This window comes from Carassius carassius, chromosome 13, assembly GCF_963082965.1.
Source record: "Carassius carassius chromosome 13, fCarCar2.1, whole genome shotgun sequence".
Classification (NCBI taxonomy): domain Eukaryota; kingdom Metazoa; phylum Chordata; class Actinopteri; order Cypriniformes; family Cyprinidae; genus Carassius; species Carassius carassius.
Genome location: NC_081767.1, coordinates 5,143,068 through 5,159,727, shown reverse-complemented (window position 1 = coordinate 5,159,727; position 16,660 = coordinate 5,143,068). Strand labels below are relative to the sequence as shown.

Here is a 16,660-nt window from a genome sequence, read left to right as displayed (position 1 = left end):
CTCTCTATAGCTATATATGTGTGTGTGTGTGTGTGTGTGTGTGTGTGTGTATACCAATACAAATAAAATCTCTATATAATGATACTGATACTATTACTAATACACTATAATATCTATTAGTATTAGTATACTAATTATTATTATTATAATATATATATATATATATATATATTTTTTTTTTTTTTTTTTTTCTTTTTTTTTTTTTTTTTTTTCTATTGGTCTATATTCAGTAATACCTACTCATATTAAGTGGAAACTCCATATTCATGCAACAGAAACCTACAAGTCAAGTTTGTATAATTTAAGGCTTTGTCCCAAATTCTACTACTTACACAGTCTTTTCGGTCCCATAGACGCATTCCGAATCAGTCTACAGGTATGTTGACTAACCACGCGGTCTATGTAGGCAGCACACTAATAAGATTCCGAGACATAGCAGACGCTCGCAGAACGTGAGTCACTCCGCAGCAGAAATTCTCATCGATACTGAATTTCTTCAGTTATATCTATACTTTAAATAAAGCCTACCTTACAGTTGCTTTAAAATGTTAAGGCATGTAGTCACTTATATTGGTGTATTTAGGGCTATTGTGTAGTTTGGAGATTGTGTTTTAAAGTGTTATTTCTGTTAAGTGCTCACCTGTAGAGCCGGTATCGCTTGAGTTAGTTACGCCCACTGTAACGTTACCGGAAATATCTTAATCGTTTCTCAGGTAGCCGAAACAATCTTCACTCTCACCGGGAAACATACAAATACAGGTAAAATGACAGGTTTTAATCCTGTCATCTCGTTCTTGAGACATACACGTCTTAGTTGGTTCGACAGTTCATTTGGGAAGATTTTATAAGGACGCTGTAATTTATATTTTGTGTTGTGTTTATATTTTGTTCCTCGTGCATTTGTTATGGTCGTGTTGTTGTTTTCCACACTCCTAAAATAGCAAGCTTGGTTTTTTTTTATTTTCTTACAGTACACAATTCCTCGTCTTATTTTGTCAACAGAGGAAGAAGTGCGAGGAGAAGAAACGTCTGTAGATAATTATTCTCCTGGTGGTCTCTCAGAAATGGACCCTATGGATCGAGGAATGCGCTACACTCCCGGCCCTTCTTCGGTAAGATTCACCCAGACTTTATATTATTAACAACTAAATAGTTTCCAACCTCAAACATGTAATGAGTGATATCTCACATATCTGTACTAAGAGCTGTGCTGTGGGCATCTTTTATCACTTGAATGTATTTCCTGTTGTGTCGACCTGTTTCGTAGAAGGGACCATTTCAAGATCTGCAAGGGCTGGAAGTTTAAAACTATAAATGTATATTTACTCTTATTTACAAGATTGTGGTTATGGTGGTAGTGGCATTGCTGCCATCTATGTTCCCACGCTCATGGGAAACCTGTAAATATCAGGAAGTCATACAATTTTGGGTTCACGGACTCAAAATGTGTTCGTAAGTTAGTATTATGTTATGTTAAAGCTCCTCTTACACAATATTTTTAGTAGATGATCTTTAAAACTTTGTGGCTTTAAAAATCAAGATGAAAGCTAATATTGATTATATAAAATATTATATATATATCATTTTTTTGGACCTGCAAGGCCTTGTAGGTTGACTATGAGATGTAATGACACATTGCACAACCTGGCATTTGATTGTTAACCTCTATACTAAACTTGTACAGTTAACAAACTTAAAAATAACTTGGTAAGAACAAGCCCAGGTGGTCAGCTGACATTCATTCCTTTTCTTTTCATCTCGATCGTTTTGCATGTGTTGGGGAGTTCATTTCTGTTCGTGTTTAAGTCGTTCTGCTTGACTGGGTTAGCTATGCTTCATTGTTGTCTTTGAGGATAGGGTGTCAATAGACTTTTACAAGACCTTAAATGAAGTGCTTGCAGTCTACAACTGTATCTTAAGTCTCTGGCGATTATGGGTAGCTCTTATTTTAAGGGATTAAAAACTCACTGCTAGTGAATTGTTTGGTTATTTGTTGTGGTGACTGATACATGTTTCTCAGCAGACAATGTGGATGCCAGCATCTAGGGTACACTTAAATTTATTTATTTTTTTTCAAAGTTGAAAATATTGATTACTGGAGTATGTTTTACTAGAAAATGCTATTTCAGTCCTTATTCTGAAACCATTTAAATTTAGTTCAATGTGTTTTTTGGCATTTCTGAGTGAAAATATTTTCCTACAATAAGTAAATACTATACCCATTTATGTCAGTGTACTACTAGGTGACTACCAATATAATAAGAAATGAGACACACCCTACTTTGCAAAAAATAAAAATAATATTCATTTTTACATCATATTTCTTCAAAATAAGTGAAAACATAATATTCGCCCTTTAAAAGGGCTGTTTTTAAAATCTTTAACTGAGATCTCAAACCTTGGTTTGTCACTGGTTGCTGGGAAGTAAGTAGTGACGCAGCTTAACTGCATTACTCACCAGTTTGACTGTCAGTCAGATGTTTTCAAAGAAATCAAAAGCCATCTCTCTTTCCTTCATATATAGTTTTGGGAAAAAGTTGGTCTATTCGAAAGGCTTATATAAATGAACCAGTTCAAAATATAATTCACAGGGTCCCTGAGCATAGTGTGGTTTCAAGTTTAATAAATCTGTATAATACTATATCTGTAAATAATACTCTTAATAAAAACAATATAAACATAAAAAGATTGAGTTCTAAGATATAAAAGATAGATTTGATGTAGATTTTGGTGTAGGTTAACAACGTTACATTACGGCTATCCTAACTTGTACTTGGGTATTGTTTGAAAGCAACACTACTAGTTAAATGCAGATCAGATTAAAGGCAGGGTAGGTAGTAAATGTATAAACAACTTTCTTCCAAATTTGTTTAAACTTTCTATATATATCAATGCATAATTAAAATGTAAGTACTCTGATAAAAAGAGTATAAAAATCGAGTGACTCTAGACCGTTTAATCTGTATTAAACACAGCTCATTATTTCCATTTCGGGACGAAACATAGGATTGGCTTAGGTGACTGTCACTCTCTCGCAACCATGGCAACCACCCTTTTGCCACACATGACCTGCCCACTTCCGCGCGCACGTTTGATTTGAGGAATTCAAGAGGCACGGATCCTAGGAATACCAAAACAATGGCAGAGAAACAGCAAGCAAAATTCACAGTACCAGCCTATGCAGTTAGTGAAGGCAAACCAGGCAGAAAAAAGAAAAACAGTAACAGTACAAGAAAAGGCAATGAACAAAAAGTCTTTGGATAAACAAAGAAATAAAACGCGAGTTAATATCGGCGTGGCTTTCCAGCGATGGCGAGAACTGAGGGAACTCAAGGGGCTGAAAAGTGACTCCTTGATGGCTTTATTTCTTCTGGACAGGTAAATCTTTCTTTTTGTATTTTGATCATACATTTTGTTTATTTTTTCATGAAGCATGTGTCATTAGCACACGTAGCTGCGTAATATAGCTAACATAACATTACTTAGCGAGCCGTAGTAGAGACGATAGATAATCTATAGGAGCCCAGAAGGGAGGGGGTGGAGTGAATGGAAATAATGAGCTGTCTTTAAAACAGTCGTGAGAGGTCTACAGACACTCGATTTTTATACTTTCTTTTTCAGAGTACTTACATTTTAATTATGTATTGATATATAAATAAAGTTTAAACAAATTTGGAAAAAAAGTTTTTTATACATTTTTTTTTACCTACCCTGCCTTTAAGTGTTTTGGTGCATATGTCGTTTAATTGATTTGAAGGGTCAGCACCACGTCATGTTATTGTGTGTTTGTATCTGTGTGTACACCTGCATCTGTTACAACATGCTTATGACAGTTAGATTTACTATGAGACAACACCCCCACAAATGAAACCTGAAAATGACTCTGTGATATCTCACTTATTCAGCAGTGATCAGCTGGTTTTTCAATGTGTTCATAGAATGTCAGCTGCTTGAAGGGTTAGTTCATCCAAATATTAAAACTATGTCATTAATAACTCACCCTCATGTCGTTCCAAACCCGTAAGACCGCCTTTGATCTTCGGAACACAGTTTAAGATATTTTAGATTTAGTCCGAGAGCTCTCAGTCCCTCCATTGAAAATGTTTGTATGGTATACTGTCCATGTCCAGAAAGGTAAGAAAAACATCAGCAAAATAGTCCATGTGAGATCAGAAAACACGTCAGTAGCGTCGTACGTCAACTGTCCCAACAGTCGGACTCACAACAGACCCTGAGGAGAAGAAAATGCTGAATAAAGTCGTAATTTTTGATGTTTTTATAATCTTTCTGGACATGGACAGTATACCGTACATACAGTTTCAATGGAGGGACTGAGAGAGAGAACTTCACACTAAAAGAAGAAGACCAGTTATTCTAGCCTCTCATTACTTGGCACTTTAATGTGTGACAGGTTGTTGATGTAATACAATTAAATGAAGTTGAAATCAGAACATCCGGACCATTGTTATAAAGTACAGTAGCACAGAGAAACTCTACACAGACAATAGAACCATTTAGATGTTCTTGAAAATCTCATTATGGACTGACAGTTTATATTTGGCTTGATCTGTTTGTTTGTTTGTTTGTTTTTTGGATGGTAATAGCAAAATCCAAAAGTCTGTGTTTCATAAAAGCTTCCATGAGTTTCCAACTCTGGTGAGACTTTTGTCTTGTACATTTATTGATACAAATTAAATAGAATTATAGTTCATGAACTGTGTCATGTGACAGCAGTCTGAGAGAACATGTTTGGGGTCAGTAAAAGGTATTTGGATTTAATACTTTTAATCAATAAAGATTAATTAAATTGGCAGCATAGACTTTTACATTGTTTAAAAAATATAAATATTAATAACAGCACAGCTGTTTTTAACATAGATAAGAATTTTTTCTTGAGCAGCAGATCAGCTCTTTATGAGTACAGAATGATTTCTGAAGGATCATGTGACACTGAAGACTAATGAAGACTGGAGTAATGATCCTGAAAACTCTGCTTTGCCATATCAGGAATATTTGTAAATATATTAAAACAGAAAACTTATTTTAAATTGTAATAATATTTCACAATATTATTGTTTGTACTGTAATTTTGATCAAATAAATGCAGTCTTGGTGAGCATAAGAGACTTCTTTCAGAAACATTTAAAACTCTTACTTATTTTGAAACCTGGTGCACTTCACATCAAGTGTAAACACTCTTTTGTCCCAAAGTCCTTTTTATTTATTTATTTTATTTATTTTTTACACAAAATTTACACAACAGATGTAACTGTGTTAAAGAAGATGTGCTGTCCTGATCTAGAAATGCTGTTTGTCAACTGCAAGCCGTTCTATTCGCTGCGGGAGTTTCACTAGTTCATTCTGGTGAGTGTTTATATTCCTCAGCAAGCGCACATGAGCTCAGCTTTACAGAAACTCGCTGAGCAGATCACAGAGACAGAACAACAACACCCGGACTCTGTTTTAATCATTCTTGGGGACTTTAATAAAGCCAATCTCTCCCATGAACTGCCAAAATACAGACAACATGTTACATATCCCACAAGAGAGAGTAATATATTGGATCACTGTTACACCACAATAAAGGATGCATATAACTCTGTTCCACGAGCAGCTTTGGGACGTTCTGATCACTGCCTGGTTCATCTTATACCGACCTACAGGCAGAAACTAAAATCAAAGTTCCCTAAGAAGTTCAAAATCACTCTCACGGACCTTTTCCTGGACTGTGCCCAGCTGGTGAAATGACCTCCCAATCTCAATTCGTACAGCTGAGTCTTTACTCATTTTCAAGAAACAGCTAAAGACTCATTTTTTTCGCCTGCACTTAACCAACTAACACTAGCACTTTTCCTTTTCTTGTCTTTTAATTAAAAAAAAAAAAAAACCCTACCTATGCGTTCTATACTAGACTAACTGAGACTTGTCATGGCACTTGTATACTGTTGTTGTTCTCTTGTTGACCTGACTGCTTCTATTGTTCTCATTTGTAAGTCGCTTTGGATAAAAGCGTCTGCTAAATGATTAAATGTAAATGTAAATCAACGAAACCTGTATTAAGGACTGTAAAAAGATGGACTAATGAAGCAGAGCAGGATTTACAATCTTGTTTTGACCTCACTGACTGGAGTGTTTTTGAAGCTGCTGCCACCGATCTGGACGAGCTCACAGAGACTGTAACATCATATATCAGTTTCTGTGAGGATATGTGTATTCCTACCAGGACTCAACTAAATTACAACAATGACAAACCGTGGTTCACTGCAAAACTCAGCTCCGTCCGGCCAAAGAAGATGCTTACAGGAAGGGGGACAATGTCTTGTATAAACAGGCTAAATACACACTGGAAAAGGAGATCAGAGTGGCAAAGAGGAATTATTCTGGAAAAATAAGGACTCAGTTCACTTCCAACGACTCAGCATCAGTGTGGAAAAGTCTGAAAGAGATCACCAACTACAAGACAACACCTCCCAGCACTGTGGAGAATCAACGACTGGCAGACGATCTGAACAAGTTTTACTGCAGGTTTGAAAGAAGAACACCCATCACCTGCCCTGAACACCTCTCCACACAACCATTCACGCCATTCACAACTCCTGCAACCCGCCCTGAACACCTCTCCAAACAACGGCTCTTACCATCCACACATCCTGCATCCCCCCTCTCCCCCACACCTGCAATACATATAAGCGAGGATGATGTGCGCCAGGTCTTCCGGAAACAGAAAAGGAAAAAAGCACCAGGCCCAGATTGTGTTACACCAGCATGTCTGAAATCCTGTGGTGACCAGCTGGCCCCCATCCTCACACAGATCTTCAACAGATTGCTGGAACTGTGCGAAGTCCCTTCATGCTTCAAATGCTCCACCATCATCCCCATCCCAAAGAAATCCAAAATTACAGGACTAAATGACTACAGGGCTGTGGCTTTAACATACGTAGTCATGAAGTCATTTGAAAAACTGGTGCTGGCCCACCTGAAGGACATCACTGGACCCTTGCTGGCTCCTCTTCAGTTTGCCTACAGAGCAAACAGGTCTGTGGACGATGCAGTAAACATTGGACTGCATTATGTTCTGCCACACCTAGACAGACCAGGGACTTATGTGAGGATCCTGTTTGTGGACTTCAACTCGGCCTTTAACACGATCATCCCAAACCTCCTCCTGCCCAAACTAACTAATCTCTCTGTGCCCACCTCCATCTGTCAGTGGATCAACAGCTTCCTGACAGACAGGCAGCAGCTAGTGAGGCTGGGAAAATACACATCCAGCACCCGTACATTCAGCACCGGAGCTCCCCAGGGCTGCGTTCTCTCCCCACTGCTCTTCGACCTGTACACTAACGATTGCACATCTAAGGACCCCTCTGTCAAGCTCCTGAAGTTTGCAGATGACACCACACTCATCGGCCTCATTCAGGACGATGACAAGTCTGCTTACAGACAGGAGGTTAAAGAGCTGGCTGTCTGGTGCACTCTCAACAACCTGGAGCTTAACACGCTCAAAACAGTGGAGATGATCGTGGACTTCAGGAGAAACCCCCCTGCACTTCCCCCACTCACCATCATGAACAGCACTGTGACTGCAGTGGAGTCATTCAGGTTCCTGGGCACCACTATCTCTCAGGATCTGAAGTGGGACATTCACATTGACTCCATTGTGAAAAAGGCCCAGCAGAGGTTGTACTTCCTTTGCCAGCTGAGGAATTTTAACCTGCCACAGGAACTGCTGAAACAGTTCTACTCCACCATCATTGAATCCATCCTCTGCACGTTAGTAACTGTCTGGTTCAGCTCAGCTTCTAAATCTGACCTCAGAAGACTACAGAGGGTAGTCCGGACTGCTGAGCGAATCATCGGTACAACCCTCCCTTCTATTCAAGAACTGTACTTATCCAGAGTGAGCAAAAGGGCCAGTAAAATCAATCTGGACCCCTCACATCCAGCACATGTTCTCTTTAAACTGTTGCCATCTGGTCGATGCTACAGAGCTCTGAACACCAGAATGACCAGACACAGGAACAATTTCTTCCCTCAAGCAATCCATCTAATGAACAATTGATAACGACTGTGGAACACACTACACTACACTATTTATATTTATATACACATACACTTATTTATCTAGCACACATACTTAGTGTACACTTAAATTTTGCACATAATATACCTGTATGTACAGTTGTGGCCAAAAGTTTTGAGAATTACATAAATATTGGTTTTCAAAAAGTTTGCTGCTAAACTGCTTTTAGATCTTTGTTTCAGTTGTTTCTGTGATGTACTGAAATATAATTACAAGCACCTCATACGTTTCAAAGGCTTTTATCGACAATTACATGACATTTATGCAAAGAGTCAGTATTTGCAGTGTTGGCCCTTCTTTTTCAGGACCTCTGCAATTCGACTGGGCATGCTCTCAATCAACTTCTGAGCCAGATTCTGACTGATAGCAACCCATTCTTTCATAATCACTTCTTGGAGTTTGTCAGAATTAGTGGGTTTTTGTTTGTCCACCCGCCTCTTGAGGATTGACCACAAGTTCTCAATGGGATTAAGATCTGGGGAGTTTCCAGGCCATGGACCCAAAATTTCAACATTCTGGACCCCGAGCCACTTAGTTATCACTTTTGCCTTATGGCACGGTGCTCCATCGTGCTGGAAAATGCATTGTTCTTCACCAAACTGTTGTTGGATTGTTGGAAGAAGTTGCTGTTGGAGGGTGTTTTGGTACCATTCTTTATTCATGGCTGTGTTTTTGGGCAGAATTGTGAGTGAGCCCACTCCCTTGGATGAGAAGCAACCCCACACATGAATGGTGTCAGGATGCTTTACTGTTGGCATGACACAGGACTGATGGTAGCGCTCACCTTTTCTTCTCCGGACAAGCCTATTTCCAGATGCCCCAAACAATCAGAAAGGGGCTTCATCGGAGAATATGACTTTGCCCCAGTCCTCAGCAGTCCATTCACTATACGTTCTGCAGAAGATAAATCTGTCCCTGATGTTTTTTTTTGAGAGAAGTGGCTTCTTTGCTGCCCTTCTTGACACCAGGCCATCTTCCAGAAGTCTTGGCCTCACTGTGCGTGCAGATGTGCTCACACCTGCCTGCTGCCATTCCTGAGCAAGCTCTGCACTGGTGGCACTCCGATCACGCAGCTGAATCCTCTTTAGGAGACGACCCTGGCGCTTGCTGGACTTTCTTGGACGCCCTGAAGCCTTCTTTACAAGAATTGAAATGCTCTTTCCTTGAAGTTGATCCTATAAATTGTTGATTTAGGTGCAATCTTAGTAGCCACAATATCCTTGCCTGTGAAGCCATTTTTATGCAACGCAATGATGGCTGCACGCGTTTCTTTGCAGGTCACCATGGTTAACAATGGAAGAACAATGATTTCAAGCATCACTCTCCTTTTAACATGTCAAGTCTGCCATTCTAACCCAATCAGCCTGACATAATGATCTCCAGCCTTGTGCTCGTCAACATTCTCACCTGAGTTAACAAGACGATTACTGAAATGATCTCAGCAGGTCCTTTAATGACAGCAATGGAATGCAGTGGAAAGGTTTTTTTGGGATTAAGTTAATTTTCATGGCAAAGAAGGACTATGCAATTCATCTGATCACTCTTCATAACATTCTGGAGTATATGCAAATTGCTATTATAAAAACTTAAGCAGCAACTTTTCCAATTTCCAATATTTATGTAATTCTCAAAACTTTTGGCCACGACTGTACATAACTGCTTTTTGTAAAATACCTGCCATACAATTGTAAATTTGTATATTGTCATTCCTTTCCTACTTATTTGTATTTTTTGTATTTTATTCTTTTATTATGTGTTTTTTGTTCTGTCACTGTCATTCTGTTGTACTATGGAGCTTCTATCATGAAAACAAATTCCTCGTACAAATACCTGACAATAAAGCTCATTCTGATTCTGAAATTAAGTATATTTACTAAAATGCAATACTAAAAAACCTATTGAAGGAGAATAATGCTCACTGAATACAAACATAATTATTGTGTTTTGAAAATACATTAAGCTTTTGATGTTTGATCTGTTTTCTGATAATTATTATACCTTCTGCTTCTGTTATTAGTTTTTTTGTGTATCCAGTTTGATGTGTCTCAGGTTAAATTCAACACTGCTTAAATGTTTTGATTGGTTTATAAAAATGTAGACAGTGCCCCCTTCTCCTCTGAAAACAACACCTAGGGAAGTGTTTTGATGCTGCTCTCATATAATACATCTGAATCTGTACTTATTCTGTCAGAAAAGCTCTGCAATTTACTGTGTATTTTCTGTTCAATCCGATTCTGTTGAGGATATGTGCTGCAGCTTTAATTTTTATGTATTTCTTCAAACTGACTTTTTTTCTGGTTGAATTCAGAGACCCTGAAATTTACAGAGAAATTTAAAAAGTATATATTTTTTCTTTTGCTTTTAGGATAAGGACTGGGAACAAGCTGACACATTCTTGCCAGCATCAGATAATAAAAAGATGGAGAAGAAGAGGGGCCCTGGGAAAGTTGGGATCATTGTTGTTCTGGTGATCTCGGCAGCTGTTTTGGCTTTGATCATTGGGCTTCTGGTCTGGCATTTCCACTGTAAGTCAGTACTGTAGCCACAGACAGCATAACACTGTTACCAGTGTCCGGCCTGATAGTGCTGATCACATGTTTGTTGGTTCATGTCTCCCTGGTGTCTGCAGTCCAGAAGGATTTGAAGTCACAGAAGATTTACACCGGCTCAGTTAGGATAGCAAATCAAGCTTTTGTGGATGCGTATGAAAACCCGGACAGTGCAGAGTTTAAAGACTTGGCAAACCAAGTCATGGCTCAGGTAAGAACCAAATTAAAACTAATTTGTTTTGCATAGTGATGACGGTGAAAAGTGTGTAATGCATTTTTTTATTCATGTTTAGCTAAAATCAATGTACTCAGAATCTCCACAACTGTCTAAATATTACATTGGTTCCGAAGTCCAAGCCTTCAGGTATGAAGAATACACACATTTTTAAAACACTTTTTGAATGTTTTTTATTTTTTTGGTCTTGCACCTACTTTGCTCATCCAAGATGTAGATGACTTATTTCTTAATCAAAACTGCGTAATTTGCTCACCAGTAGATCCTCTGCAGTCAATGGGTGCCGTCAGAATGAGAGTCCAAACAGCTGATAAAAACATAAATTCTGGCAAAAAAAAGGCCAAAATCAATAATAACATTTCCTCCACTGAAAAAGTCCATCCCTTGTTTTCCTCTCACAGCAAAACCCACTGACGGACTGTAATCATGATTACTTGTTTTCATCAGCTGTTTGGACTCTCATTCTGACGGCACCCATTCACCGCAAAGGATCCAGTAGTGAATAAGTGATGTAATGCTACATTTCTCTCATGAAGAAACAAACTCACTCATCTACATTTTGGATGGCCTGAAGGTAAGTACATTTTCATATTTGAGCCTTTTGGATCTGCACAGACCATTTTGTATTGCCTTTTGTATTTTGTATTGTAAGTCGCTTTGGATAAAAGCGTCTGCTAAATGATTAAATGTAAATGTAAATCAACGAAACCTGTATTAAGGACTGTAAAAAGATGGACTAATGAAGCAGAGCAGGATTTACAATCTTGTTTTGACCTCACTGACTGGAGTGTTTTTGAAGCTGCTGCCACCGATCTGGACGAGCTCACAGAGACTGTAACATCATATATCAGTTTCTGTGAGGATATGTGTATTCCTACCAGGACTCAACTAAATTACAACAATGACAAACCGTGGTTCACTGCAAAACTCAGCTCCGTCCGGCCAAAGAAGATGCTTACAGGAAGGGGGACAATGTCTTGTATAAACAGGCTAAATACACACTGGAAAAGGAGATCAGAGTGGCAAAGAGGAATTATTCTGGAAAAATAAGGACTCAGTTCACTTCCAACGACTCAGCATCAGTGTGGAAAAGTCTGAAAGAGATCACCAACTACAAGACAACACCTCCCAGCACTGTGGAGAATCAACGACTGGCAGACGATCTGAACAAGTTTTACTGCAGGTTTGAAAGAAGAACACCCATCACCTGCCCTGAACACCTCTCCACACAACCATTCACGCCATTCACAACTCCTGCAACCCGCCCTGAACACCTCTCCAAACAACGGCTCTTACCATCCACACATCCTGCATCCCCCCTCTCCCCCACACCTGCAATACATATAAGCGAGGATGATGTGCGCCAGGTCTTCCGGAAACAGAAAAGGAAAAAAGCACCAGGCCCAGATTGTGTTACACCAGCATGTCTGAAATCCTGTGGTGACCAGCTGGCCCCCATCCTCACACAGATCACATGTTTGTTGGTTCTATCATACCAATATAATAAGAAATGAGACACACCCTACTTTGCAAAAAATAAAAATAATATTCATTTTTACATCATATTTCTTCAAAATAAGTGAAAACATAATATTCGCCCTTTAAAAGGGCTGTTTTTAAAATCTTTAACTGAGATCTCAAACCTTGGTTTGTCACTGGTTGCTGGGAAGTAAGTAGTGACGCAGCTTAACTGCATTACTCACCAGTTTGACTGTCAGTCAGATGTTTTCAAAGAAATCAAAAGCCATCTCTCTTTCCTTCATATATAGTTTTGGGAAAAAGTTGGTCTATTCGAAAGGCTTATATAAATGAACCAGTTCAAAATATAATTCACAGGGTCCCTGAGCATAGTGTGGTTTCAAGTTTAATAAATCTGTATAATACTATATCTGTAAATAATACTCTTAATAAAAACAATATAAACATAAAAAGATTGAGTTCTAAGATATAAAAGATAGATTTGATGTAGATTTTGGTGTAGGTTAACAACGTTACATTACGGCTATCCTAACTTGTACTTGGGTATTGTTTGAAAGCAACACTACTAGTTAAATGCAGATCAGATTAAAGGCAGGGTAGGTAGTAAATGTATAAACAACTTTCTTCCAAATTTGTTTAAACTTTCTATATATATCAATGCATAATTAAAATGTAAGTACTCTGATAAAAAGAGTATAAAAATCGAGTGACTCTAGACCGTTTAATCTGTATTAAACACAGCTCATTATTTCCATTTCGGGACGAAACATAGGATTGGCTTAGGTGACTGTCACTCTCTCGCAACCATGGCAACCACCCTTTTGCCACACATGACCTGCCCACTTCCGCGCGCACGTTTGATTTGAGGAATTCAAGAGGCACGGATCCTAGGAATACCAAAACAATGGCAGAGAAACAGCAAGCAAAATTCACAGTACCAGCCTATGCAGTTAGTGAAGGCAAACCAGGCAGAAAAAAGAAAAACAGTAACAGTACAAGAAAAGGCAATGAACAAAAAGTCTTTGGATAAACAAAGAAATAAAACGCGAGTTAATATCGGCGTGGCTTTCCAGCGATGGCGAGAACTGAGGGAACTCAAGGGGCTGAAAAGTGACTCCTTGATGGCTTTATTTCTTCTGGACAGGTAAATCTTTCTTTTTGTATTTTGATCATACATTTTGTTTATTTTTTCATGAAGCATGTGTCATTAGCACACGTAGCTGCGTAATATAGCTAACATAACATTACTTAGCGAGCCGTAGTAGAGACGATAGATAATCTATAGGAGCCCAGAAGGGAGGGGGTGGAGTGAATGGAAATAATGAGCTGTCTTTAAAACAGTCGTGAGAGGTCTACAGACACTCGATTTTTATACTTTCTTTTTCAGAGTACTTACATTTTAATTATGTATTGATATATAAATAAAGTTTAAACAAATTTGGAAAAAAAGTTTTTTATACATTTTTTTTTACCTACCCTGCCTTTAAGTGTTTTGGTGCATATGTCGTTTAATTGATTTGAAGGGTCAGCACCACGTCATGTTATTGTGTGTTTGTATCTGTGTGTACACCTGCATCTGTTACAACATGCTTATGACAGTTAGATTTACTATGAGACAACACCCCCACAAATGAAACCTGAAAATGACTCTGTGATATCTCACTTATTCAGCAGTGATCAGCTGGTTTTTCAATGTGTTCATAGAATGTCAGCTGCTTGAAGGGTTAGTTCATCCAAATATTAAAACTATGTCATTAATAACTCACCCTCATGTCGTTCCAAACCCGTAAGACCGCCTTTGATCTTCGGAACACAGTTTAAGATATTTTAGATTTAGTCCGAGAGCTCTCAGTCCCTCCATTGAAAATGTTTGTATGGTATACTGTCCATGTCCAGAAAGGTAAGAAAAACATCAGCAAAATAGTCCATGTGAGATCAGAAAACACGTCAGTAGCGTCGTACGTCAACTGTCCCAACAGTCGGACTCACAACAGACCCTGAGGAGAAGAAAATGCTGAATAAAGTCGTAATTTTTGATGTTTTTATAATCTTTCTGGACATGGACAGTATACCGTACATACAGTTTCAATGGAGGGACTGAGAGAGAGAACTTCACACTAAAAGAAGAAGACCAGTTATTCTAGCCTCTCATTACTTGGCACTTTAATGTGTGACAGGTTGTTGATGTAATACAATTAAATGAAGTTGAAATCAGAACATCCGGACCATTGTTATAAAGTACAGTAGCACAGAGAAACTCTACACAGACAATAGAACCATTTAGATGTTCTTGAAAATCTCATTATGGACTGACAGTTTATATTTGGCTTGATCTGTTTGTTTGTTTGTTTGTTTTTTGGATGGTAATAGCAAAATCCAAAAGTCTGTGTTTCATAAAAGCTTCCATGAGTTTCCAACTCTGGTGAGACTTTTGTCTTGTACATTTATTGATACAAATTAAATAGAATTATAGTTCATGAACTGTGTCATGTGACAGCAGTCTGAGAGAACATGTTTGGGGTCAGTAAAAGGTATTTGGATTTAATACTTTTAATCAATAAAGATTAATTAAATTGGCAGCATAGACTTTTACATTGTTTAAAAAATATAAATATTAATAACAGCACAGCTGTTTTTAACATAGATAAGAATTTTTTCTTGAGCAGCAGATCAGCTCTTTATGAGTACAGAATGATTTCTGAAGGATCATGTGACACTGAAGACTAATGAAGACTGGAGTAATGATCCTGAAAACTCTGCTTTGCCATATCAGGAATATTTGTAAATATATTAAAACAGAAAACTTATTTTAAATTGTAATAATATTTCACAATATTATTGTTTGTACTGTAATTTTGATCAAATAAATGCAGTCTTGGTGAGCATAAGAGACTTCTTTCAGAAACATTTAAAACTCTTACTTATTTTGAAACCTGGTGCACTTCACATCAAGTGTAAACACTCTTTTGTCCCAAAGTCCTTTTTATTTATTTATTTTATTTATTTTTTACACAAAATTTACACAACAGATGTAACTGTGTTAAAGAAGATGTGCTGTCCTGATCTAGAAATGCTGTTTGTCAACTGCAAGCCGTTCTATTCGCTGCGGGAGTTTCACTAGTTCATTCTGGTGAGTGTTTATATTCCTCAGCAAGCGCACATGAGCTCAGCTTTACAGAAACTCGCTGAGCAGATCACAGAGACAGAACAACAACACCCGGACTCTGTTTTAATCATTCTTGGGGACTTTAATAAAGCCAATCTCTCCCATGAACTGCCAAAATACAGACAACATGTTACATATCCCACAAGAGAGAGTAATATATTGGATCACTGTTACACCACAATAAAGGATGCATATAACTCTGTTCCACGAGCAGCTTTGGGACGTTCTGATCACTGCCTGGTTCATCTTATACCGACCTACAGGCAGAAACTAAAATCAAAGTTCCCTAAGAAGTTCAAAATCACTCTCACGGACCTTTTCCTGGACTGTGCCCAGCTGGTGAAATGACCTCCCAATCTCAATTCGTACAGCTGAGTCTTTACTCATTTTCAAGAAACAGCTAAAGACTCATTTTTTTCGCCTGCACTTAACCAACTAACACTAGCACTTTTCCTTTTCTTGTCTTTTAATTAAAAAAAAAAAAAAACCCTACCTATGCGTTCTATACTAGACTAACTGAGACTTGTCATGGCACTTGTATACTGTTGTTGTTCTCTTGTTGACCTGACTGCTTCTATTGTTCTCATTTGTAAGTCGCTTTGGATAAAAGCGTCTGCTAAATGATTAAATGTAAATGTAAATCAACGAAACCTGTATTAAGGACTGTAAAAAGATGGACTAATGAAGCAGAGCAGGATTTACAATCTTGTTTTGACCTCACTGACTGGAGTGTTTTTGAAGCTGCTGCCACCGATCTGGACGAGCTCACAGAGACTGTAACATCATATATCAGTTTCTGTGAGGATATGTGTATTCCTACCAGGACTCAACTAAATTACAACAATGACAAACCGTGGTTCACTGCAAAACTCAGCTCCGTCCGGCCAAAGAAGATGCTTACAGGAAGGGGGACAATGTCTTGTATAAACAGGCTAAATACACACTGGAAAAGGAGATCAGAGTGGCAAAGAGGAATTATTCTGGAAAAATAAGGACTCAGTTCACTTCCAACGACTCAGCATCAGTGTGGAAAAGTCTGAAAGAGATCACCAACTACAAGACAACACCTCCCAGCACTGTGGAGAATCAACGACTGGCAGACGATCTGAACAAGTTTTACTGCAGGTTTGAAAGAAGAACACCCATCA

The 16,660-nt window shown here is 38.3% G+C and overlaps 1 protein-coding gene across 1 annotated transcript; it reads left to right on the top strand.

Moving 5' to 3' along the window:
* The first annotated feature begins 691 nt into the window (after positions 1-691).
* On the top strand, positions 692-11,427 carry LOC132155553 (suppressor of tumorigenicity 14 protein homolog). Its single transcript, XM_059564330.1, has 5 exons — positions 692-1,112; positions 10,449-10,608; positions 10,713-10,843; positions 10,926-10,996; positions 11,269-11,427. Exons 1-5 carry the CDS (start codon positions 1,065-1,067, stop codon positions 11,279-11,281), a joined length of 423 nt encoding a protein of 140 aa, XP_059420313.1. The 5' UTR covers positions 692-1,064; the 3' UTR covers positions 11,282-11,427.
* The last annotated feature ends 5,233 nt before the right edge of the window (positions 11,428-16,660 follow it).

What these genes read in the sequence shown, in the direction of transcription:
- LOC132155553 (XM_059564330.1), top strand. Translation starts at nt 1,065, where the DNA reads ATGGACCCTATGGATCGAGGAATGCGCTACACTCCCGGCCCTTCTTCG. An exon ending in TCTGGTCTGGCATTTCCACT is followed by an intron (nt 10,609 to 10,712) that starts GTAAGTCAGTAC and finishes TGGTGTCTGCAG; the next exon opens with TCCAGAAGGATTTGAAGTCA. An exon ending in CAAACCAAGTCATGGCTCAG is followed by an intron (nt 10,844 to 10,925) that starts GTAAGAACCAAA and finishes ATTCATGTTTAG; the next exon opens with CTAAAATCAATGTACTCAGA.